Raw genomic sequence first — 25,761 nt, forward strand, 5'->3', positions numbered from 1 at the left:
ATTCGTTCTAATTTCTTCGCGATTCATTCATTTTGTGAGGGAAGAGTAGAGAGGAGGGAGAGAGGTGAGTGAGAATTTTGGCTGTGAGGGAAGAGTAGATAGGAGGGAGTTAGGGTTTGGGGAAGTGGTTGGGGATGTGTGTGAGGGAGGTGTAGGGAGGAGGGAGTTAGGGTTTGAGGAGTGACGAAATGAATATAGGAGATAGGGAAGAGAATGGGCCGCGCTTTAGGACGAAATGAAATGAGGTGGAATTTGGGCCGCGCTTTAGGTTTAAGTGAATGTAGGATTTGGGCTGCGAATGTTGTTTCATGGGTTGTTTCATGGAACGATTTTCGGATGCGGTCCCATGAACCGCATCAGATTTTGTTTGCCAAAATTTTCTCACATTTTTTGGTTGATTTTCGGATGCGGTTTTACAAAAACCGCATCTGTTACTAAGTGATATATAAGGTTTTTTCCACTAGTGTTAGGTGCAAAAAAATAGAAGGAAGTATGCCACAATTACAGGTTTTTTGGAATTGATAAAAGGAAGAGGAAAGGCAGATGCAGCTTTTACAAGCCAAGCACCACCTAAGAGGGCCAAGAAGTGATTACTGTCCTTTTGCACAATTCTTTGGGGTTAGAATTTAACAATATAACTTTTTGTATAACACTCATTACATATGCAAGCAAGCCAAAACATTCATTTTTTGTGCATCAAGTTGCAAATCTTTTTTTTTGAAAGGAAAGTTGCAAATTGGATTACAATGTTAGAGGCCATACTACTTTGTAAAGCAAATAGGTGGTAATTATCTTTTTGAACTAAACATTATAACTATGTGCTTCACTTGAAGATTACAAATATTAGCACCACACACATGATTAGCCCTATTATACTTGTTGATGTCATTCATTTTTGTTGTTGTTTAACTTTCTTCCTAAGTTGCTTCACTTCTTCTCTCAAGTGGCTACTTGCTGCACCGTCTTCTTCCTCTATTATGTCCTAACATAAGCCTGCTTCCCCTGCTCATATATTCTTGTTGGGTGTTGTAAATCTGCTCAAATGTCCCTTTGCACCATTGAAGTTGTTGCAATCATCACACTATAGTGTAGCCTGCTTGGATTTGTTGCTATCTCTGAATTCGAATGCTAACTCTTCTTCTACAATTACAGTAACAATTAGGGACCTTAACATATGAAAATTCATGAGAAAAGGAGGAGCTTTTAGTATGTGAACTCATTACATTAAAGTGAAGCAATTGCTGTTAAAAAATGGGATGCTAAACAGTAAAAAAACCTATTGTATTTATAAGCTAAAACCCAACGACTAGCTTTTTAAATCTGAAAAAATAGTCGTCGAGCATCAAAGGGTATTTGGTGAAATAAGTTTACAGGAAAGGGTATATGGTACATTAAGTTTCAAACTAACGCCGACTTAACGACCGTTAACGAAAAGGGTAAGTGGTAAACAATATGGAAAAATCAAGGTATATGGTGAATTTTTAAAACATTAAGAATTGGTGAAAACCGTAAAATACTCCATTCGTCCCAAAATATAGTTCCCATTTCCTTTTTTTCATGGTAATTTATGCAAGTAGAATCTAAAAGGAATAGTAACAATTTTTTGTTTATTTAAATAAATGTTGTATGAGAAAAAATGATTTTAGGAGACAGAATGAAGAATAATTGGTAAAAAAACATTAATTCTAATATTTTAGCTGAATAAACAAAGAAAAAAAATTCAAGAAATAAATAAATGATGAGACATGATTTCCTAGACAAATTATAAAAAAAATGTAGAACTAAATATGAAAATGGAATAGACATCCAAAAATAAAAATGAAAACTATATTTTGCACCTTCGAATTTACGGCATTTGACAGGTCTCCTGGGATCGTCGGAGTGAATTTGATCATAGATCTCTCCCTCCTAATCAGCCACCTCTTTCTCTCTCCTCTAGGGTTTGTTCTTCTACTACAAGCTACTCTGATTAATCAGTTCTTATAGCAGGAAATAGTTGGGAAATTGATTTGGATAATTCAACAATGGATTGGGGAAGCGTAACAGCGGAAGATCTGATCGACGCTTTGAGAGAAGTTGATTGGTCGTCTCCACCTCGACCCTTTTCTGAATTCTTTTCCAGATTCACTCTTCCTCGTTCTTATCCCAAATGGAACAGTCGCCTCAAATGCAATCTTTACTAGTAAGTTTTCTTTTCTTCATCTTCGAAATCTGCAATTTGTTTCACTTTGAAATTGAAGCTGGAAAGTGATTGATTTTGTGATGAGATGTATTTGCTCGAACTATTGCAAATAAGATACCGTTCTTTAATTGAGCAGGGAAGACTATGTGATTGCTTTTTTTTTTTTTTTTTATTTAAATATGGGTGCATTCTCCAGTTTCCACTCTCTCTTTTTTAGTTGTACTACAAGCGTGTGCTCGCAAAATTTTGAAGCTCTTTGTTTGTAGCTTTGAATTTGCTCCAATCGTTGCCAAAAAGTTAGCCTTCTTTACTCTAGCAGGGAAAACTATGTGATTGCTCTGTTTTCTTTTTTTCTGGGGTGCATTCTCCACTCCTTTTTAGGTGTATTGTAAGGCATTGCATGGGTATTGAAAAACCAAGTAATATTACATTTTTGCGGAACTATATGTCTAATATGGCAGTGAAATTCTGAGTAGCAAATGATAGAAGAAGTTCGTTAAGTGTACAGATAAGATGGAAGGGAGTGAGTTCTTTTTAATATAATGGAGACGATAGAGTTAAGTGTCTATTCTTTATCATTGCGGGTTGCTGTTTATGGGTTTTAAGATTTTAGAAAGGTAGAAAGAAGATGATATAGGTGTTATAATGAACTTAAAATTAGTCATATTTGTACTCCTCATGTGTTGATGACTTATGAGAACTCATAATAGGAAACTTAAAATCAAATTTTAATCATTGGGCCCAAACTGTTTGGTCATCTTTATTGGAGGACACTAGGGTGGTTTTTGTGCTAGGAAAAATATAAATAAGTGGAAATTAGGGTGAAGGATAGTAAGTTGTAGTGATTTCTTCTCTTTTGAGAGGGTGAGACTCTCCCAAGACTCTCTCTTACTACACAATTCTCTCTTAATTTTTTGGTTTGTAAATGAATCTGTTTTTATGTTATTTCCTACACTACAAATCCTTTTTTGTGTAATCGTTTTCTCACAAGGGGTAATGAGAAGAATTTTAGAATGGATTGATACCTATGCCTAGATCGCGGATAAATGGAAATTCTATTGATAAGACCTTTTCAATTGTGGCCAATATCTTATTACGAATAATTCCGACAACTTCAGGAGAAAAAGAGGCATTCACTTATTACAGAGATGGTGTGATTTGATTTTTTTATTATTTAGTTTCCAACATGCTTCTTCTCTTCTTGTTACATACTTCATTGTCATAGCCCATTTCTTTACTCTACTACACAGTTCTCATTGTCTCTGTCATACTCATTGCTCATTTCATCTCCCATGGAAACAATTCATCATCTTCTCACTCTACTTAACTCCCTCCTCATACACTTATGCCCAATATTCCATTTATCATCATATTTTAAGCAAAATCCTTTCTCACGTTTGTATTGAAGTTCTTTCTCACTTGATCTCTTTATTTCTCCCATAGGTCTAGAGTAAGATGGGGATGTGGCACTTCTAAGATTGTTGGCACTCGAACGTGGGAATAAGATGGTGGGTTGGAATTGTGTGAATATGATTGGGAATTTTCGACACTTTGAGACAAATACGACCCAAATCTCCTCTTAAGGCCCAATTTCAACTTATCTTCAACCTTAATAGAAAGGTCCATAGGATGGTCGAGAGAACGGGAACCCAACATCCTCACCTCAGCCCGAATATCAAGTAGTGTCCTTAAGCTATTTCTTATGAAGCACGAGTGAGGGGAGCTAACAATTTAATAAACTTATGCCGGTACTCCACCACTGCATTCACTTGAGAATGATGTCAATGATCTAAGTGGTTGTCGAAGGAGAAGATCCTTCAGTTCCCGTCATCTTAGGATGGGTTTCCTGCCTTGCTCCCGCTAAAACCATAGTAACGCATCCCCTTCCAACACCACGACCGCCTACAATTTCTCCAAAGTCGTCTAATAGTAAAAGTGGAAATGACGCTCCGTGCAAAGGATCCACGCATGAGAGTCTTAACCAGATTGTAAGGGAAGATCTATTTCTTATACTTCCAAGCCACCACCCAAAAAATAACCCCCTTAGAAGGTGTCCCCAAATCCATCGCCACTATCTCCACCATGCTTATCTCTAAAACATGTACCAGACACCCCCTACCCACTCTCTCTCCTCTTTTTTCGTAGAACTAGAGTTATCTTTCCTCTAAAATTCGTTCTTCTCTCTCTATTTAAATGAGACAGGGGAAAATATATCTTTGAAGAACTTAGCATGTTTTTTCAGCGGGAACGACTGATGTGGACGATTTCGGTTGAATCGAGTGCAATCTCCGTGTTTCCAAAATTACCCTTCCAAAACGGGGAAATTCGGTTCGCTAACTTTGAAAAGTTTTTTACAATACGACTAACACGAACTTATTCCTCATATTGAAGTTTCAGTTGATTCAATCAGAATTACTTGATCATTCTGTCTCAATGAGCTCGAGATATATCAATCCTCCCTTCCAACCTCACTAGCTTCTTATGGAGATCCTCACTCAGCCTCTAAGACGCCTTCTCCATGCTTGTCACAACAGCTGGTTTTGCATCACTTTGGTGCAGTGACAGTCGAAGCTACCTCATCAGTGATGGTAGCTTGCAGCGATGAAAAGTCGAACTGTAATTACTCGATTGTCTTGGTGTTGGTTGTTCCCACCATTTTTCCTAGTGATCAAGATTTAGGACCTTAGTTTTAAAAGGCGCGAGGTGAAGAGAGGCGCAAGGCGAAGGTGCGCGAGGCGCACTTTTGGCTCAAAAAACCTCTATAATTTATTACAGAATATATTATATGCTCAAAATAGCTTAATAATTTTTAAAATTATAAGCTGGTGTAATTAAATATTATTAGCTACTTGTCAGCTACTGTAATTAACTAAAAATAACTGTGTTTTTATTTTATTTTTGGAAAGAAAAAACCAATATGATCAGTTGCTTTTTTTTAAGAGGATCTGGGAGGGCAGGAGTGAGCCTCAAGAAGAAAAGGAAATATGACAAAATGTAAGGTAAAAGAAAAAAACAGAAAGGAAAAAAAGGAAAACACTTGACTTCCTCTGTCAGCATCTCAAAAAAAGATAAAGGGAGTGGGTCCCCCCTCTACCGCTGTAAAAAAGAAAAGAAATCGACATACTTCCTTCAAAAAAAGAAAATAAACAAAGAGGAAGAGAAGAATATCGAAGAAAGAGAAAGCACACCTGAAGATTGCGCGCCGGCACCGGAGACCAGAGATGTGGTGTCGGAGTTTATGGTTGCCTATGAAATATGCCATTATAAATTTCAATTACTGCTCAACCATGACCACATAAAGACACAACATTGCAATAAAGCACATTCTGTGATACCCAATCACCACGGCAACATAACCAATATTTAGAACCTCGTCTTGACCTTATTGGACAGTTACAACACATTAAAGGATTAATGTGACTTATAACACCTCTAGACTAAATAATAATCAAAACCTTGAAATAAGTCGCTTATTGTTGAACTGAAAGCTTAGTTCTTATACCTTACGCCTTATATAGTCTAGGCCTCCTCCCTTCTTTCTTCACAAGTCTATATGATAAGCAAGAACAATTAAAATCCCTAATGGCATATTTCATAGGCAATCATAAATGGTGGCAACAAATATTAGTTGAATTTTGGTCTCCGGTGATTGGGTATCACAGAATGTGCTTCATTGCAATGTTGTGTCTTTATGTGGTCATGGTTGAGCAGTAAATGAAATTTATATTGGTACTGTCAGCCTAAGAATTTAAGGCTGGCCTATATCTGCTTGTAGGCTGTATTAGTTGTATTAGTTGTATAGAAGTTGCTGGTGATGCATGTGCAGCTGGATTGCGTGAAGCTTTTAGATAACCGTTTCAAAAAAATAAAAAAATGAAGCTTTTAGATATCTTTCTGGATGTGTTTTATAGTTGAATTTAAGTGTGTCATTTGGAGCATCACTTAACTTGTGGGCATCACTGCTTGTATATCTTGTTCTCCTTGACGCTTACTCGCTTCAGCTTTAGATATTTAAGATTTTTTAACTGTCTCAAGCCTCCTTATGCTAATGATGCCTTTGTATATCTTTCTAATAAACTATCATATTAGTTGTCCATAGAACACCTCTATAAGCATGAAAAACCTTTGCACCTCACTATTGTCCATTTTCTTCCAGTACTTGACAGTTGACACATGTTGGGTCAGGTGTTTAAAAGTAGTAATACTTGGGTTCTATCATATTTGCTGATATGAAATTTTGTTTCAATTTTGTGTGTGACAGCTATCGGACCAACTACTTTGTCATGATTATCTTCATTCTTGGTGAGTATATAAATTGTGATTTTGTTTAACCTAAGATTTATCATTTAGTTGAAGTGTTTGTTCCTTGCTGTGCTTCCATTGTACTTTTATGCCTTTACCTTTTATTGTAGGCTTGGGCTTTCTTAGGAGGCCACTTGCAATTGTTGCTGCTGCCTTAACAGCTCTTACCATTGCTGTTCTGAATGACAGGTTTGTTGATCAATGATTTTAGCTTTTCATTTGTAGCTTTTTACTCTTTATTATTATATGCCAAAACGTCATCTGTCCTAGAAGCTGTCACTGATCTGAAGATTGTAAAATAATGAGTAGAATAAACTATCTAACTGGTTCTAAAGAAATTCTACTTCTTCTTTATAGAAGTATTATAAATCACCTGCTCTTTTAGATTTTCTGAATCAAACTTTGACAATAGAAAATATCTTGATGAATAGTACTTCTATTTTTTTGCTCTACTATTTTGACTTTTGACACTATGCACATACTTCACTTGGACCATCTTGTATCATTTGTTCCTATGAAAAACAGTCATCCAGAATTTTTTTGGATCGTCTCAATACGTATTTTCAAAATTTCAACTTTTTCTAATTTTTGTGTGTTTACAGACGTGCAAACTAAAAATGGTAGAACTAAAAAGAAAACGAGAAAATATAAGAATGTGGTCATTGATTTATATCAAATGCGTTTTCACAGAATTTTGTTACTATATTCTTTATAAGATCACAATGCTTCAAATTTTAAATAGCTATCCACCTCTTGTAGCCTTGTAAGTGCGTTTGCTACTATGATTTTTCTAAGATCACGATGCTTCAAGTTTCAAATAGCTACCGACCTCTTGTAGTTGGATTTGTCACTTTAGATTTTATCAATACATATTGAGATTATTGTAACTCTGGAAGCACGGCCTTACCTGTTCTAGGTGGTTTTGTGACTATGATTATGTCTATATATCGAGAAAACCCTTCAAGCTATTTTTGCCTATTTTTGCCTTACATTTTAAAATAAAGAAAGCTGTATCTATTTATTCCACCATTTTACGTATCTTCTTTTGTATATATTCCCTGTCAAATGTAAATTGTTTTGGACAGAAATCTGCAGAAAATTTCTATTTTCTTTTGACATTGGGACTTGCCGCGTGCAAGCTAACAGAATTCTATCCCCTAGGTTCTTTTTCTTTTTGGAAGTCATTTCCTGGTATCACTCGAATTCTGGCTTCTCGCTGTCACTTTGTTTAGAGTCAGTTTAAGGGAGCCAAATAAAGATGGCATCTGTTTTAGTTTCACTGACACAAGTTTTCTGTTCAAAATAACTCACTTCTCATGAGTGCGTTTGTTTGTTTCTGGTTTAGCTATGTTAAATGTTGCCTATCCTTGTTTTTCAGCTTTGCAGGTACATTCAATGAGAAGGTAACTAGAACTGTGAGGCAGTTTTCTCCACACATTGCTGCGAAAATGAGGCCTCCACTTACGTATGTCAATTAACCAGGCATTTTTTTTAGCAAAGTGCATATATATATCTACTGTCTACGAAACCCCCCCCCCCCCCACACACACACACACACACACACACAGTCTTACCCTTGCTATTGGATCTTGTTATTCAAGCTATGGATCTTGTTCCAAAGACTTATTCAAGCTATATCTCTTGATATATAATTTATAAATTATTAAATTCTGTATATAAAGTTATAACCATTTTTTTTAGTAAAAATTGGTTATAATAATGCCAACTTTCACCCATTCGCTTATATTAATCCCAACTATCAATTATTATCGATTAATCCCAACTTTTATATATATTCACTTTTATTGGTCCTTACAGGTAAAAAAAAAAAAAAAAACAAACTACTGTAGCAGGTTTTCATGTATGACGTTGTCACTAACGTTGGCTGAATTAATATATTTTTATTTTTTCTTCCTTTTTCCTTTTAAAAACCTTATAATCCCTGCTTCCCTAATTGTTTACGTTATTTCCCGTGCTTCCCAATTCTTCTCTTCTCTCTTGCAAAAGCCCTAATGGCAGGAAGACACCATTATTCTGCTGGGTATGTTGGTTCGTCGTCAACATCTAGGGGAAGTTTGAAGTAATACAATTCCAAAAAATAAGCTTTTGAATGTTTGAAGTTTGATATTATGCAATAAAGTTAACATCAAAAAACAATCAAATATTTTGTAGTACAATACAAGTTAACTTCCAAAAACTAATTTAACATCCAAAAAGGTAAGTTAACATCCGAATCTAGTAGCATACACAAAATGTAGTACTTAGTGATGCATATTATAACTATATAATCCTTAATACTTAAACTACTGAGTTGGCTCCAAAACAGTTGATGCTTGGCTTGATTGTCATTGAAACCCAAGCTGTTGTGTGGCTGATCTTGCCCTCCCTCTACCCGTAGTAGATGTGAGTACTGATCAATCTTGTGCAATTCTAACACCAACACCCTTTGGCAACTGTTGTGCAATAACAAAAGCATGAGACAACTACATCAAAACCATAAACTTAAAAAACAAATTAAAGTGAGTTGAAGTAAGACTACCTGATTTCTTCCCCTCCCTGTTACCTCTCCCTGCTTGCAATTGTGGTTCCTCTTCTTATAGAAGATGTGCTTCCTCCCCTTGGGCCTCTAACCCCCCTTATAGTTCTTTCACCTCTTCCTAATTGGCTAGGTTGAGCAGCTGAGTAATGTACAGGACCAACACCAACAGAAGAAGTGGTGGATGAGTGAGGTGGCTGGGCATCCTTTCTAGGCCTTCCCCTAGGCTTTTTGGATGGTGGCTCTCTTGCAGCTGATGTGTCCTTATTAGGGCATCTTCGCTTGTTATGCCCTTTGCCAAGACAAACACTGCAAGTCATCTCTACACCAGTCTTTGTCAATGTGCCACGTTGTTTGGGGTTCTCAAATGGATCCTTGATCCTATTCTTTCTAGGTCGACCTGGCCCAATTTTAATAGGAGGTGGGTCTAACAGTGCCTTTCTCCTTCTACAGGAGGTGTTGAACCTACATCCAAGAACAACTACTTTACCATCATACTCAACATCATAAATTGTAATAATTTAGATAAAAGAATGAGAATTAAAACCTGAGTAAGCCTTCAAATAACTGTCTCTTCTATAACAATGGTCAACAAACACTTCAGCTTCCTTATTTTGGAAGTAAATACATGCAACATCATGGCAGCAAGGGATTCCAAGCATGTCCCATTTTCTGCTGGTGCATGTTCTTGCTTGCAAATCAACAACAAGTTAATCTAAGTAGTGACATTGAAAAGGTTGTTTGTTGATGGTATGACTTCACACTGTGAGGCCTTATCTTTTTCCTTGTCCAGCTTTGGACAAAGAATAGAAGTAGCCTTCTCCATTTCTTGCCTTTTTTTCACTAATCTTTGCATGAGGGCAGTTCTAATCTCTTCTAACATGTAGATGATATGTTTAGTCCTGGCACTAATTATATATCCATTGAAGGTTTTTGCCATATTACTTGTAACGGCATCAGTCTTAATTGTTGTCTTCAGAAAAGCTCTACAAAATAACTTAGGATTGTACCCTTGGAAGGACTCACCAGCTTCAATGTTCAATTCAGATAATTCTTGGAGTGCATCTGTGCAATCTGCCATGTTGTATGACTTGGCAATTTTCCAGAATAAGAGTTTCATCTCATCACCTCTGTAAGACTTGCGCCATAGGACAAAAATGTGTCAGGTGCCTATGTTCTGCCCTTGGCAAGACAATAGACACCGCATTCAAGATTAACTACAAAATCACAAACAAATAGCGAGCAACAAGGATTAAACATTTATAATTGAAATCATGCATTATGTAAGCAAATCAAGAATTGTAAGGCTATATGTTAAAGGCATAAAGAATTAAACCTTTACCTGATGCTCATCACAAATGATAGTAATGTTGTCTCCTTCACCTAATTCTAGGCTTGACTGAAGATGCAGAAAGAAAGAACCAGAAAGAAAGAACCACTCCGAGGAGAGGTTGTTTTCACCCTCAACAATGGCCCATGCCACTGGATACATTCGGTCATTCGAGTCCCTTCCAACAGCACCTAAAAGTTGTCCACCTAGGAAAGTTTTTATAAAACAAGCATCAACACACAAAACTTTTCTACAACCCTCTTTCCAACCTCTTTTCAACCCTTCAAAACATGTGTACAACCTTTGGAAAACAGGGGGGGGGCTTTGATATGTCACTGACCAACTCCAAATCTGTTAGTGGGCTAGAAGCTTTGACACCAGGCAAATAACCTCCCACCTTCTTGTAATGGTCATACATAGATCCATGTAAAAGCTTGTGAGCAGCATACTTTACTTTGTAAGCGAAGTCCCTTTTAACCAAAACCTTATATGCTTTTCTAATAGAATCCATGATTTCTTTTGCAGGCCAATGTGGTCTTGTTTTAAACACATCAAGAAACTGTTTTGCAACCCAACTAGCTTTAAGTTGTCTATTCTTCTTCATGTTTCGATGACAGGTATGATCACCAGAAACACTCTTCACCACAATGGTTGCCCTTCTACTGTCCCAGGATGCATATACATAGAAGGAGCAACCTTCTACACACTTCACTCCTAACCTCTGCTGTCTTTTTTGGTTACTGATTGTACAAAACAGATTTCTACCTTGAAACACAACATATTTTGCTACAGCATCTCTAAAATCTTCTCTATTTGCAAATTTCAGACCAACTTTCCACTAAAATTAAATTGGGAAGACAATCTGTGGGCTAACTAGAAGAGATCTCCTTTTTCTTCCAGCTTCTAGATCCTCATCACCACTATCTGGGGGGTATCAATCTCCTCAGCACTATTCTCATAATCACTCTGATAAGGAATTATTTCAAATGTCCCGGTAGCTTGTTGATTAGGTTCAGTCTGATGTTGAGAGCCAATCAACCCCTCAGCTGCTTCTCTTTGTAGCTGTTGAGATTGCTGTGAAAATTTAGTCTTGTACTCCCTTAGACCCTTACTCTTTCCCCTAGCTATATTGTACTCGTCATCACTGTTTTCAAGTTATATAGCGGCTCTTGATCCAAATTCTCCTCATATTCTTCCTCATTTTGTAGATCTATCAAGACCCAAGTTCTTCTCATACTCTCCCTCTTCCTCATTATCATCTTCATTAGTATCCTCTTCCTCAGTGTATACACCTCCATCAACATCTCTATCCACTAGTGCCTTCCCTTTCACAATTTCAGGTTCATAAGGGGGATCTTCCTCATCACTAGTATCACTAAACTATCCAACCAGCTCAGAAAACTTGATAGAACTGTCAGGTCTACTATCTTCCCAAGGAGATACATCTTATCATCTTGTCCAGGTTGTGGAAAGGGTTCAATAGGAGCAGATTTGGGTTTTGTGGTAGGCTGTGAAGAGTGTGATAAAGCATTAGGGTTCACATGGTCTTTGTTTGCTGTTGAAAGTGGTATAGGATCTTGACTCAGTGATGAGGTGGAGGAAAGTTTTTTTGTTTTGATGATATGGAAGACACTTCATGTTCAAATGCTGTTGCTGGGGGGCAAATGTAATGCAGCCGGGGCCCTTTTCAATGGTAATTTTTTAGCTTTGGGAGGTGATTTTTTAGACTCATTTTGGACAGGGGATTCATTTCCATTTAATATATCATTTTCATTTAACAAAGGTTCAAAGTGTGTTTCTTGTATTGGTGGGTCAGTGGGTTGCAAGGTTGGTGAATCGTGCCCATGTAATATATACAACTCCACACACCTATATTTCTCAGCTATTGCAATCAACTCCAATGTATCCTTATCATTAACAACCTTTGTCAACGCATTCTCCATATTATGTCCCGGAATCAAGAAGAATACACCTTCGACCTTCTTATCAACTGAAACTTCCCTTGCAAACAGTATAAGATCCCAATAACAGATTTCATCTGGGTCTACTTGTTTAGTCTGACCTTCCCCCCCTGATAAACTAAATGACCATTAGCCTTGGTCTTGAATACACCTCCATGCCAAAAATTCAAGCACACAGCATCAAAAGGGGTTTTCATCTCAACCTATAAAATTACTAACACAACAAACAACAAAACGTATTTAATTTAGTCACACAACAATTATGAATTTATCTTAAAAAAGCCTACAACGGAAAACCTAAATCATCAAATAAATTAAACAATCAACCCATTTTATATCTTTTTAATAACCAATTACATGCAACTAATCATTGATATTAGGCGTAATTCGACCATTAATAATGCATTACTCAATATTATGCGTAATCATACTTCAAAACCTAGTTTAATTGCAAAGATTTAGGCTTACCTTTCATGTGGTCTAGCTGGCCATTAAACAACCTCCACCTGTTCAAATCATGCGAATTTGTGGAGTAAAGAAAGATGGTGACAACTTCAATACAAATTTGGTTGAAAATTTGACCTTTCTGTCAATAAGAGTAATGGCGGTGGGAGAGAAGATAGGAGGGTGAAGAGTGGAGACTGGGAAGTTAGGTTAATTGAAGTCAACAATTAGTTTAGGAGAGAATTTATTTCCTTTTACTTTCTCAGCCAGTCACACGTTATCCTGGTCCAATAAAAGCGAATACATATAAAAGTTGGGATTATTAGATAATAACTGAGAGTTGGGATTAATAAAAGCGAATGGTGAAAGTTGGGATTATTAGAATCAATTTTTCCTTTAATTTAACATGATTATCTTTAGTGGTTTATTGGAAATCAAACTCTATTTGTCTCCAAATTTAAAGCTAATTTATATGTAATTATCTTATGAGGTTCTAATATTTTCATTTTTTGATTAATATTTTTGTCACATTGGCGCGATTAGGTGGAACTCTTAGACTCTTATAAATAAGTGATGTGGCTCCAACCTTTAAAAAAGTTGTTGCGCTGTGACTCTAATGATGATTTGATGTGACTCCAACCTCAAAAGTGACTCTACTCAAGAAGTGTTGTGACTCCAATTTTTTTAAAAAATTAAATCAATAACAAGTTTTTTTGTTGAGCAGCTGGCTGTATTCTGAGTCTAATGAAGAACTTTTGTCACTGTTATAAAGAAGCATTGTAACTCTAAATATATCGTATATATCTATATAAATGTCTCTTTTTAACTATTTGAATATAGCAGGCCTGTCATCCGTGGACGTCCTTCGGCCAAAAGAGCAATATTTATCTGTGGACGGCCCCGTTGGGTGTTTGTGTCAATATTCTCTACTGGTAGGTCCATACTTTGATATATTTCTTGTGGCAAGTTAATCACTATTGACATGCTCATCATGTTTCTCATTTTTCTTCTTTTAGCGAGTTTCCTCTTGTGGTTTGCATCTTGTGGTCTCCTCACTGTTCTATTGGCATTTTTTATTGGACTTCTCGGTAATTGATGCTCTCTTTGTTGCCTCCTTTCATCTTTGATTTACCTTCATTAAGTTCGTTGCTCTAAAAACATATGTTTTTATTCAACCTCGTCAATCAGCCACTGTACTCCATGCAAGCTTTCGGACTCCCAACTTGAAAGCACGTCTAAACACATTTCGCGAAGAATTTCGCGCAGTTTGGCGAAATTATAGTGAGCTTTAGCTTTATGAGCTGTACATAATGTAAGTTTTATCTTGCTTGACTCTTCTATTTTTTGCTTCTTCTTGTAATTACAGTCAATACATACTTATATTTTGCTCACCTATGTTTGTGCTTAGTCAATTGATCTTTAATCACAGCTGTTGTAAGGGTATTGTTGGAGGTGTGTAACATAATTCCCTAATCTCCCCACGAATTGCGATCCGAAAAAAGCGAATTATGGTCGGTGTTCGCCTACTTTTTGCCCATATTGGCGAACCGGAACTGAAAAAGCGAATTATATAGTGAATTATGTCGGACTATCGGAGTTTAGGTAGTCGAAGAGCCTTCATGTGACATCCGTTCATCTACGCTTGTTCATAGTGTATATTGTACTGTAACAATGCATCAAGTGTTGGGAATCATTGATACTTAGGAGTTAGGACCTTCCGAAACACACCAGAATAGAGATGACAGTCTATGTGAATCATAGGAAGCATTTTTTGGCCTTCCCTAATGTTAGAGGATGACTATGGAACCATTTAATAGGAATTGATTTGGGCTACCAACTGTCTTAATCAGACAAGAGTTTCAAATTGAATGGTTGTTGCTGTAGTGCCTTTAGTAGTAGATGAGTACTTCTGAACATGGGAAAACTGAGTAATCTTTATACCTAAGACGATTGGTAATAACTGATTTGTCTAATGGTTTTAATTGAACAATCCCTAGAACTTGACAGCCGCATACCATGACTAATTGTAAGATATATGGGTCTCTCTCTTTCGCTGTCTTTTGGTTTGCTTTTTTTTTTTTTTGGTAAAGTCTTTTGGCTTGCTATTGTATCAGGAACTTCATTCATGGAATCATACCTAATATGTGAGGGTATAGGCAAAGTAGCAAACGGATCGCGGTTATGTCCTTGGGTTCTTTCTCTTTGGCACTGTGGGTTATCCTTGTTTAGAATTAGCTGGGCTCAGTCATGTTCTGTAAAAGATGTTCTTGTTGCCTGGAAAAGGACGAAAATATTGCTTGCTGAAGTATGAAAAGATGGTTTCGTTAGTAATTTGGTGGTGCACTTGGAGAAAAAGAAACCAACATAATTTTTTGGGTACATCTTTCCTTTGTGAAGGTTTCGAGTACCTTTGAGGCTTTTGTATAGGTGGAGTCAAGTTCTAGCATCTGGATGTTCCTTGGCGTTTCTTTATTTCGTAGATCAATCGCTTCACGATATCTCGAGGGCATGAGCTTTTGTGTCATTAGCATTACCCTCTTGTTGTCTTTCTAATAAATTCCTTTATAATAATAAAATTGTGGTTATGCAAACTCAGACAGTTTGATTTGTTTTTGAGTAATCTGCTGTGCTGTATCTCATGTGTCCAAGCTTCAGATGCTCAGAGTTTCCTTGGAGTAAACTATGGTCCTTTTCTATCGTGTCATTTGACATTTTTTAATTCTTAGGGGGAATTATTTGTCCAAGCATTACTTCTCATTTGGGATCCGTGGAATAGGGGAATTAAGACATTCCTCTCTTTGCAGGGTCAGCTTGTATGATGCTTTGCCTTCTTTTCCTTACTACTGCCAACTTTCTTACTATTTATGCAAAATGACACAATAGTAATTAACACAAGAACACTCTTAAGAACGTAGTTGCCTGAATCTTCTATCTACGTTTAATCTAAAAGTGATTATTATAATATATAAACTTATCAGTATTAGAATGTAACTCCAGCGTTGTAATCAAATGTCTATCATTTTATTAGAATTAGTGAGAATATATTTAAGCCATTTTTTATTACCCATGAGTATTATACAACCTATCTTTTTTTTTGTTCTTCCCACTTTCCTTCACGGGGTATACTTCTTTTTTGTTCTCACTTTTACTTTTCCCCTTGGTCCTCACAAATATTCCATGTGACTTAATGGCCCACCGTTAGTCATTACTCTTTGGTTTCTTCCCGAAAGCGATTGACAAAAACAAAAGAATACCGACTGGTTATTTATCATAAGCTATATCGCACGACAATAAGAAATGGGACATGCAAATGTGGAAACTAGAAACAAAGTAAAATTTGATACAAATGGAAACTTGGAAATAGGAAAAAAAAAAACTAAAACATGAAATAAATAATTTTTATGGAATTATACTTCATATGGTTATCAATTATGAACGAACTACATAAGTAAAGGGGGTAAACAAAGTTTAGGTTAATCTTGGAGAGATTCAAGAAAGAAAGGTCATTGTTTGATCATGAAGATTCTTAAAGGGGAAATACTTGCTTGTCTTTGAAAGAATACATTCGCCTCAAGGCCCTAACAAGGCGTTTCTCATTACCTTGTTTGTCAAGTCGTAGGAATTGATTGGTAATAAATCTTAAATTACTTAAAAAGCCCTTATTAGTTACTACTACTACTACTTCCTTTCTCTTCCTTTCCCCTTCATTAATGGCAAATAACTCATAGTACCCCCCTATTCAATTCCCGTTCATAAGACATCCCCGTGTGATGAACTGGATGCTATTCAACTCACACAACAAATTAATAAATCTCAAGGAAAATAAGGCTAAGTTCAGCAACCCAGAGAGGAACTTTGATTGAAAACAGGAATAATTACAAGATAAACATGGCATTCGAGAGGCCAACACTCTGCCACAAAACTTGATCCACACCAATTTTCTAGATACTTTTCTCTCTTCTCCCCCTTTTTATAGCCCACTACTAACATAAATATTCCCTCTCTTTTCCGACTCTTTTCTAACCAATTTAAGTTACTCCCTTCATTCTCTCCTATTATATTCTTCTTCCCACGCCATCCATAGGTGAGCACAATTGGAGGCCTCCCACTGATTCGTTGCACTACCCCGAGCCCAAACACTCACCTTGTCCTCGAAGGTGAAAATGAGGAAAATGCGATTGGATTGAATGGAACTCTTCTCATGTGGCCTCAAACTGTGGAGCACCTGCCACTTAATTAACACCTCAGTGACTACAACGTGTCTTGTGCCCATTATACGCACATCTAAGAGTGGCTCTGGTTCATCTATCCACTCCAAGAAATGGTAGGAGAAATTTCAGTGGAATCTCAACTATCTCCCAAAGACATCTTGAGCTGTGATATGTGAAAAACAGGATGCAACTTACTATGAGATGGTAAGTCCAATTTATAAGCCACGAGGCTGACCCCTAAAGCACATTAAAGGGCCCACAAAAGCGAGTTGTCGGCTTGTCAAAGGGGTGGCGTGCCAGAGATTGTTGTCGATAACGCTGGAGCTATACTTTCTCCCTCACTTAAAATTTCACTTCAAATCACCATTCTTCATCATACGCTGCTGGGTTTGTATGAGGATATAACGAAGTTCAACCATAATTGCTTCCCAAGTGACCTCAACTATCTCAGTGGAACCTCAACTATCTCCTAAAGACATCTTGAGCTGTGATACGTGAAAAATCGGATGCAACTTACTATGAGATGGTAAGTCCAATTTATAAGCCACGAGGCTGACCCCTGAAGCACACTAAAGGGCCCACAAAAGCGAGTTGCCGGCTTGTCAAAGCGGTGGCGTGCCAGAGATTGTTGTCGATAAGGCTGGAGCTATACTTTCTCCCCCCACCTAAATATTTTACTTCAAATCACCATTCTTCTTCATAGACTGCTGGGTTTGTATGAGGATATACCGAAGTTCAACCGTAATTGCTTCCCTCTCCCACATCTCCTCCAAACTGTCCAACGGAGTATGTCCCTTCCCTAGGCGAATGATTTGAGGGGGGTCTCGCCCATATAATACCCCGAAAGGAGTCATCTTGGGTGCGAAGTGTGGAGAGGTATTATACCAAAATTCGGCCCAATGAAGGCACTTACCCCAAGTGACCAGAAGCAAAACAATGTAAGTATGATTTAGAACATTTGTTGAAAACCTCGGATTGCCCATCGGATTGAGGGTGATAAGTTGTGCTACGGTTTAGGCTCGTTCCTTGTAAGCGAAACAACTCCTTCCAGAAAACGGCTCATAAAAATATTGTCCCGGTCGGATACGATCATACAAGGAAACCAATGCAACTTCACCACTTCACATACAAGGAAACCCATCACCGCTTCATCCATGGCTTGTCTGAAAGCTGTGCTTTGGGCTCAGCAGGTTGGATATCCACATATTACTATTTTGACTACGTCGACGGAGCTACTCCGTGTGCGTAGATCCAACGAGTGTCCCGACATCCACATCAAATGGACAATTGATGCAGTGAGGACCTCAACTTTCTCATTGCCTACTTATCAGGTTATAAGGGTGTGATTACAGAGGCCCAACAAGTCGCTCTCTGGTGTCGACAACACAAAATGGATTTTGGCTGATGATCTTATGGGGTTTTCTTTCTTTTCTGTTTTTCTTTATTTATTGCTTAGTCGTCGTTTTTGCAAGGTTTTTCTTTTCTCTTCTTTGTACGTTTCTCCGTTGTAAAAAAAAAAAAACAAAAGATTTAGTTATGAAAAGAGCCGTGAAAGGATGTTTAAGGGGAAAAAGTGGGCATATTTCGATAAACGATCAACCACCACTAATATTGTATCATTCCCTTTAGAATTAGGAAGTCCCTATATGAAATCCATAGATATCGCATCCGAAACCAATGCTAGAAGTGGCAGCCGCCGGATGAAGGTTTGACGTTTTATGTTGTTGACAGAGCCAACAGTTGGATACATACATCGTCACATCGCACCTCATCCCTTGCCAAATTTTTTTGCAACCAAGTCTGCAGTGTGACCTCCCTCTTATGGGCAGAGTCATGATGTTCTTTCAACAAACTTGGTTTGTTTTACAGAGGAAGATACCCTTTCCTTGTACAACAAATATAAGTTGCTATTTCCTTCTATTTCTTGCTGTAAGGTGGTCCAATTGACCACTAGGGTGCAACCACCACGCTTAACTCCATACGCGCATGATCCTTTCTTGACAACGCATCCGCAACACGGTTAGAAGTACCGGGTTAGTACCGGGTTTGTACTGAATTTCAAAATCAAAACTAATTAACTGACTCACCCACTTTTGAACTAGGCCCCAACCTCCCGTTGTTGCATGATGAATCTAAGGCTTTGTTGATCTGTGCGGTTAATAAAATGTCTACTAACGAGTTAATGCTTCCATTTTTGAACAGCTAAACACAACCATTAAGTCCTTGTAAACTTATTTGGCTTGTGCAGGAGGCTAAAATTCTATTGAAAAATGCCATGTAAATTTTCTCTCGCCTTATTTCGAAGCATCTATTTCCAAAATAAAAGGCAAGAGAAAATTTGGCATTACTAATATTGGCGCTTGTGTCATAGCTTTCTTTAAAGCTTCAAAAGCTTCAAAAGCTTCAACTGGCAGTAAAGGGTTTTGCTATTTGTGGTAGTAACCCGTTAATCCCAAAAACCCCTTAGCTCTCTCAAATTTCCTGGTCCACCATGGCCTTTACCTTCTCCAAATCCGCCACTACCCCTCCTTTGAAACTTTATGACCAGAATATGCTATTTCTGAAAGCGCAACTTCACACTTCTTTGCATTCACGAACAACTTGTGATCTTAAGTGATTGCAGGACCATTGCTAGATAATTAGCATGGTCTTGTTTGCTTTGACACTTTATATCAGAATATCATCAAAGAATACCAAACACAAACCTCCTTATGAAGGGTTGAAAGATCTCATTCATTAGTGACTAGATGTAGCGGGTGCATTATTCAATTCGAAAGGTATTACTATAAATTCGTAATGTCCTTCCTCAGTACGGAATGCGGTTTTATCCACATCTTTCGGCTTGAGTAATATGTGGTGGTGTCGGACTTAAGGGTGAACACTCTAGCGCCGTGTAACTCATCGAACAATTCTTCAATACGTGATAATCTACACAAAACCGCCATGATCCATCCTTCCGCACCAACACCGTGCTAGATAATGAGCTACGGGAGGGTGGATAATTCCAGCTTCAAGCATTTCTTTTACTAACTTTTCTATCTCATTTTTCTGATATTGAGAGTAACAACGATAGGGTCATACCCCCAACATGGTTGCTCCCTTGTTTAAGAATAATGCTCCACTCGGCCCCTTTTGTGGTGGCCGTCCCTTCGGCGTTGAGAATACCCCCAAACTGCTCCACCACCTCTCTTTAGTATTGAGGCACGTTCTCCCCTGATAATTCCGGCTTCAAGCATCTCTTTTACCAACTTTTCTATCTCATTTTTCTGATATTGAGAGTAACGATAATGTCATACCCCCCAACAGAATAATGCTCCACTCGTGCCCCTTTTGTGGTGGCCGTCCCTTCGGCGTTGAGAATACCCCCCAAACTGCTCCACCACCTCTCTTAAGTATTGAGGCACGTTCTCCCATACTGTCTCCTTAAGGTCCCTGTCTTCCCCCTCCATTTGACCCCACCCCGCTCTTTCCTTAGTGTTCGAATCATAGTTTTTAAGGACAATTAAGAGTTGTGCGCCTAGTAAAATTAGGAACACCATAACTATTTTATCTCAACTCACATTTAATTAGTTAAAAATTCGAACTTTAGGTGATTTATGATATAAAGATTGTAACTTTATGTAGGATAGGCTCTATTTGTTCACCCAAAGAACTAAAGGATCTCTCTCAGATCATACGTCTCTTTTATTATTGTTGTACACAAATCTCAATTAGGAGATGTACACAAATCTCAAAGCCGAATCAATGCTCAAGCACTCGAATTCATAAAACTCAGATCATACGTCTCTTTTATTATTGTTGTTGCTCGAATATAAATAATACATCTTAAAGATTCCGACGCAAGCTCAACTAGCTAACAAGATAATATTAAAACTCTTAAATATGCTTAACAACTTAACAAATCAACCCCTTGTGATAACTATATCACACGACATTCTAGGATAGAACTCAAGACTCCTAATCAATCTAGAACAACTAGCAAGACTCCTATGAGTAAGGGAATCAGACTCCTAAACATAATAGGATCCTTTCATCATTAAACAACCTAATATAAGCGTTATAAAGCAAATAAAATACATATTTTCCTAACAGAACTTCGGAACTACATAAATTATGGAAACAGCCTTCCCATATACATCATCCTCCCCTTCTTAAATTCAACTTGTCTCAAGTTGTGTTGAAGCATGAAACCAAATCACTTGTTTGCAATGTTGCTCAAATGTTATGTCCTAAGAGCACCTTATATTTATCATAACCCAACTTCTTCACCACTTTGATTGTTCCTTTATCCATTGGCTCGTCATTTTTGTGATTGTCGTGGAGCTTTTGCATGGGCAAAGAGAGCCAAACAAAATCACCAAACTTCTTCCTCAAGCCCATTTAGAAATTTAGCCATTCCTTTCACACACCCTTTGAAAAGAAGTTGCCATTTTGATGAACTCTCGCCTGTATTCCAACACCGTACCAGTTTGCACTACCGCCATCCATTGCTTATAAAGAGAACCGGCATTTCTCACGCTAAATTCTAAATCTTGGAGGTCCGGCCACCCCCAAATTGTTTTCGGACTCCGTTCTGAGTCGTACCACGACAAGGCCTCACCTCCCGACCCTCTAACCCAACTACCATCGCCTCGATTTTTCTTTTTCTCATTGAGTTTATAAAGATGAAAATATCTCTCCACCCTTATAATCCACCCATTCGGGTGATACATATGGGAGATGGTCACCAAAACACTGTGCCAACCACTGTCTGTCCAGGAGTCCTAGTTCTGTTAGGATTCGTACGTAGTGTCCTAGTTCTGTTAGGAGACTATGTAATTTAATTGCTTATTAGGCGTTTAATTTCAGTTGTGTGAGTGATAAAATGAATCCTATGGTATTTAGGAGACTAATTCCTTTGTCATTGAGTCTTATTAGGAGTCTTATTTTATAATTATCTTTAAAGTAGGCGTGTGATTATAGATAGAATAGTTAGGTTCTTATCTTTATCCTTTAAGATAAGTTTGTTAGTTATTTTTGTTTATCTTTTAAGCTTTACTAGATAAGCTAGGAATCTTGTACTATATAACAAGATTTTCGGCCATCATTAATAATAGAGTTTTGTTTTGTCTTTGATTAAATATTGTCAAGTGCATGTTTGCATTGATTTTGGTCGTCGTACCAAGAACACATAAATCGTGGTTTATGTGAATCTCCTAATTGAGGATAGGTAGAGATCCTGTAGTTCTTGAGGGAACATATAGAGTCTATCTATTTAAAGTTTCGATCTTTTATATTAGTCGCATTATTTTTCGTTCGAAGCATCCGTAGAATCACATCACCGGGTCTTGCCCATCAAACAATGGCGATCCACCACTGCCATAGCCTCCTCCCATTCCATCGTCAAGTCCTCCTCACAACCCATCTCCATGACCAGCTGAAAACAACATCCCCTCTCCCTGATTTAAGCCAAACCCAAAATGGTTCGACCTTCCCTCCCCCTTCGGCGAGTAGGGATAGAAGATTTTAGGTTTGAGATGGAAAGGTTTACCCGGGTGTAGAACTTGGCTTGTTCCGATCAGATTGTGCGATCAACCCCTCCTGGGTTTCTCGTGACCGATCGGTTCTTCCCTCTAATTGCGTAGCTATGACATCCATGCTGGTAAGAGTTGTTTGCATCTCCATGAGAACCTGTTTAATCAAAGTTTCTCTCTTCTGCCATGGAGGCTTTTAGAGCTGTCAACTCCTCCAGTTCATCCATTCTCATTGGGCTACTGTAGGTGGTTGCATAGATCGTTGTTCTGATACCAATGTGTAATGAATTGGATGCTATTGAACTCACACAAGCTGCAAACTGAAAATTCTCAAAGGAAAATAAGGCTAAGTTCAGCAAACCAGAGAGAAAAACCTTAATTGAAAAGAGGAATAATTACAAGATAAACATGGCATTCGAGAGGCTAAGACTCTCCCACAAAACTTTATTCACACTACAATTTTCTGGATACTTTTCTCTCTTCTCTCCCCTCTTTTTATAGCCCACTACTAACAGAATTATTCCCTCCCCTTTCTGACATCAGCTCTGCAACCTCACCCTTTTCTAACTAATTTCAGTTTGGCCCATCATTCTCCTATTCTATTCTTCTTCCCAAGTCTTCCATAGGTGAGCAGAATTGGAGGCCTCCCACTTCTCTGATTTGCTGCACGCCCCATCTCTTATGTTGATGGAAATATAAGGCCTATATTCCCATTCCCAATCCTAATTCCTACCCCTTATTCCCCTTCCCACAAAACAAACATGGAAGTTGGAATGCCCATTTTTTATTCCGAATCACAAGCTCTAATCCCCTCTAAACAAACACCCCATAAGTCCTTTTGAGCTTCTATATGTTTTGGAGAACGGTGCTTTCATGAGAGTTTCCGTGTATCTAGGCGCTAACGGCTAAGGCAAAATATTGGGTCTGTCCTGCCTCTTTCCTGGCCTCCCTCGACGCCCTTTATTCATGTGTTTGTGTGTGGAGGGGCAGGGTGGATAGGGAGAAGATGTTTGTGAATCTGTCATTTTGTGCTCAGGTTGAGATATCCACGCATGTGCTGAGTCTTTTTCAATTTTTAAACTTTTTTTTCCATCCTTGTACTTTGGATTTCATTTTGATGCTCAGCAACATATGATTGCTTTGGCCTTTGAATTGCGACATGCTGATTCATGTCTTGTGACAATATTTAAATGCGGACACCTATTTTACTCTGACTGTATATATATAGGCTGATCCATCTGTATCGACATGTGACAAAGATATGGATTTGGAGTCGTTACCCGGCATTTAGCCCTGCAATCGGATACTTCAAGCTGCTATGAATGCTAAGTAAAGATGGGAGATAGCATGAGAGAAGAAGGCTCAACAAAGTGATCTACTTACACTTAAACAGAGTAGTAGATCCTCCCGTCTCCCCTTCTTTTCAGCAACTTGCCGCTGTTTGTAATTGTTTTTTTTTTGGTATTTCTCTTTGTTTTTATACTAAAAATAGAAATATGGAAACCACCTACAGTAATTTCCAGTTTTCCGTTGTCAAAATAAAAACCATGCGAATGAATATAATTACTTTTGAGTTTATCATATAAACATCATATGACTTTAAAAAAAAATAAAACCAAAGAATTAGAAACTAACAGTGATACTGAGTTATCCCTTAGTTTTAGGGCACTTGGATCTTCAGTTCAAGTGATGTTTCTAAGTAGGATCTGAAGGATTTCAAGGAAATGGTTGACTTTGAAAGAAACTGTTTATTGTGCTTTGGAACCATATTATCCTGATAAAGCTAGTTTTATCTATCTTGATAACCAAATTATCTTAGACAAAGATTAATGTAGAATGCAGTGTTTCTACGTGTTTCTACACCTTTATTCCAATTCATTACTGTGTCTTCAATATCTTAAATATTGGGCAATGGCAAGTTAGACACCAAGATATCTACACCACTATAGAGTGTAGTCGACATAGGTTAGCAGTTGTTGAAGATTTAAAAGCTCAACTTCTATCCGTTCATTATCGTGATTCTGCTTTTGTGCTTCACACACTTGCTTCACCGTTTGTGATTTCCTTTTTCTGGTTAGTGCATGGTTTGGGGGCTGTGCAATGTGTTTAGAAGGGCACAATTATATTTGAGTTTTTGAAATCAAAATGGGGACTTTTGTTGTATGGGCTTTTGTATCAACCTTCTAATGTGCACACAGGTTATTTTTGCAATGCATCTCTCGCAAATTGGATTTCTGAAGCTGTCCGGATTTCACAAGTCATGATGTATGGAGTGGATCTTGCAGATGTTTGAGAAATTGAGGAGCATTTGATGCATTATGGAAGCAAATCTATGAGTTGACGTTTATTGTGTGTTTAAGCTGTAAACTTCCATGTTTATATAGTTGAAGATAGTGAAAGTTTAAGATGTCACTTGCTCTTCTTGGGTTTCACATCGCTTCTAAAACTTCCATCTCTTGTTACAGCAGGGGACACAACTTTACAGTGCTTTCGTTTTAAGTTTTATTGCTCATTAGTCATTGGCTTCAATTTTATGATGATCAATACGTGCCCTAAATTTACTATGGTAGTATGGTGGGATGAACCCCTATTACCTGAGATTTCGAAGAACAGATCTGTAGCTTTAGATGTTGCATGATTTGTTGGATTTTGGCTAACGGATTTTCCTCTCTCTCCTGCTCAAGGGTCACAACATTGACGGTGAGGCTGACCTTGGTCTTAAATGTTGGCATCCAGTTGCCGCTGCAAAAATAATGCTTATTTGGTTTGCTGGAAATGGAAGATACTAATATAACTCCAAAGACTTCGGCAGAATACTTGTGGGATTGTAAATTGTCGTATCCATGAATTTTTTATATTGTATAAACGCACGCGGTCCTCGGATCTATGCTCTATAATAGATTGTTAAATGTTCGAAGTTTATGTAGCATTCTGGTGCTTCTGCCAATTTTTTCGTCAACTATGGTATTCTTTTTTTGTAGACTTTCTTCGTACCGAACCCCCTTTTGATGCCTTCTAAAAAGAAAATAAAGAGATCTATTCTCAGTTTGTGCAACTTGTAACATTTTAAGGATTTGGTGTTATGACTTGGTTTTGAGAACTACGTGATTGATTTTCGTGCTTTAGAGTTTCTTTATCTTCTGCTTTTTTGTTAAGGAAAGAACAACATACGATGAGATTGACCACAATATAAGATTGGTGGGCAATTCTTCTAAATTATCGATTGGGTTTAGGATGAAATTTTGTTATGCCTGTATGTAGATAGAATATCCTCCAACATGG

At 37.7% G+C, this 25,761-nt stretch overlaps 1 protein-coding gene across 7 annotated transcripts; it reads left to right on the forward strand.

Moving 5' to 3' along the window:
- Nucleotides 1-1,620: 1,620 nt before the first annotated feature.
- On the forward strand, nucleotides 1,621-25,408 carry LOC104908273 (PRA1 family protein A1). Of its 7 annotated transcripts, none has more exons than XR_007274317.2 (9): nucleotides 1,621-2,182; nucleotides 6,444-6,484; nucleotides 6,595-6,673; nucleotides 7,863-7,949; nucleotides 10,876-10,967; nucleotides 13,599-13,687; nucleotides 13,772-13,843; nucleotides 13,944-14,067; nucleotides 24,678-25,019. XR_007274317.2 is itself a non-coding variant. In XM_010697367.4 (8 exons), exons 1-7 carry the CDS (start codon nucleotides 2,025-2,027, stop codon nucleotides 14,045-14,047), a joined length of 633 nt encoding a protein of 210 aa, XP_010695669.1. In that variant the 5' UTR covers nucleotides 1,627-2,024; the 3' UTR covers nucleotides 14,048-14,067; nucleotides 24,678-25,019. The 7 variants fall into 7 exon arrangements, 4 of the variants coding, with proteins under 4 accessions (XP_010695669.1, XP_010695668.1, XP_010695667.1 ...); XR_007274315.2 differs by lacking the exon at nucleotides 24,678-25,019 and adding an exon at nucleotides 25,164-25,408 and having other exon boundaries at nucleotides 1,622-2,182; XR_007274316.2 differs by lacking the exon at nucleotides 24,678-25,019 and adding an exon at nucleotides 23,708-24,066 and having other exon boundaries at nucleotides 1,622-2,182.
- The last annotated feature ends 353 nt before the right edge of the window (nucleotides 25,409-25,761 follow it).

The sequence above is a fragment of the Beta vulgaris genome, chromosome 5 (genome assembly GCF_026745355.1).
Source record: "Beta vulgaris subsp. vulgaris cultivar EL10 chromosome 5, EL10.2, whole genome shotgun sequence".
Lineage (NCBI taxonomy): Eukaryota > Viridiplantae > Streptophyta > Magnoliopsida > Caryophyllales > Amaranthaceae > Beta > Beta vulgaris.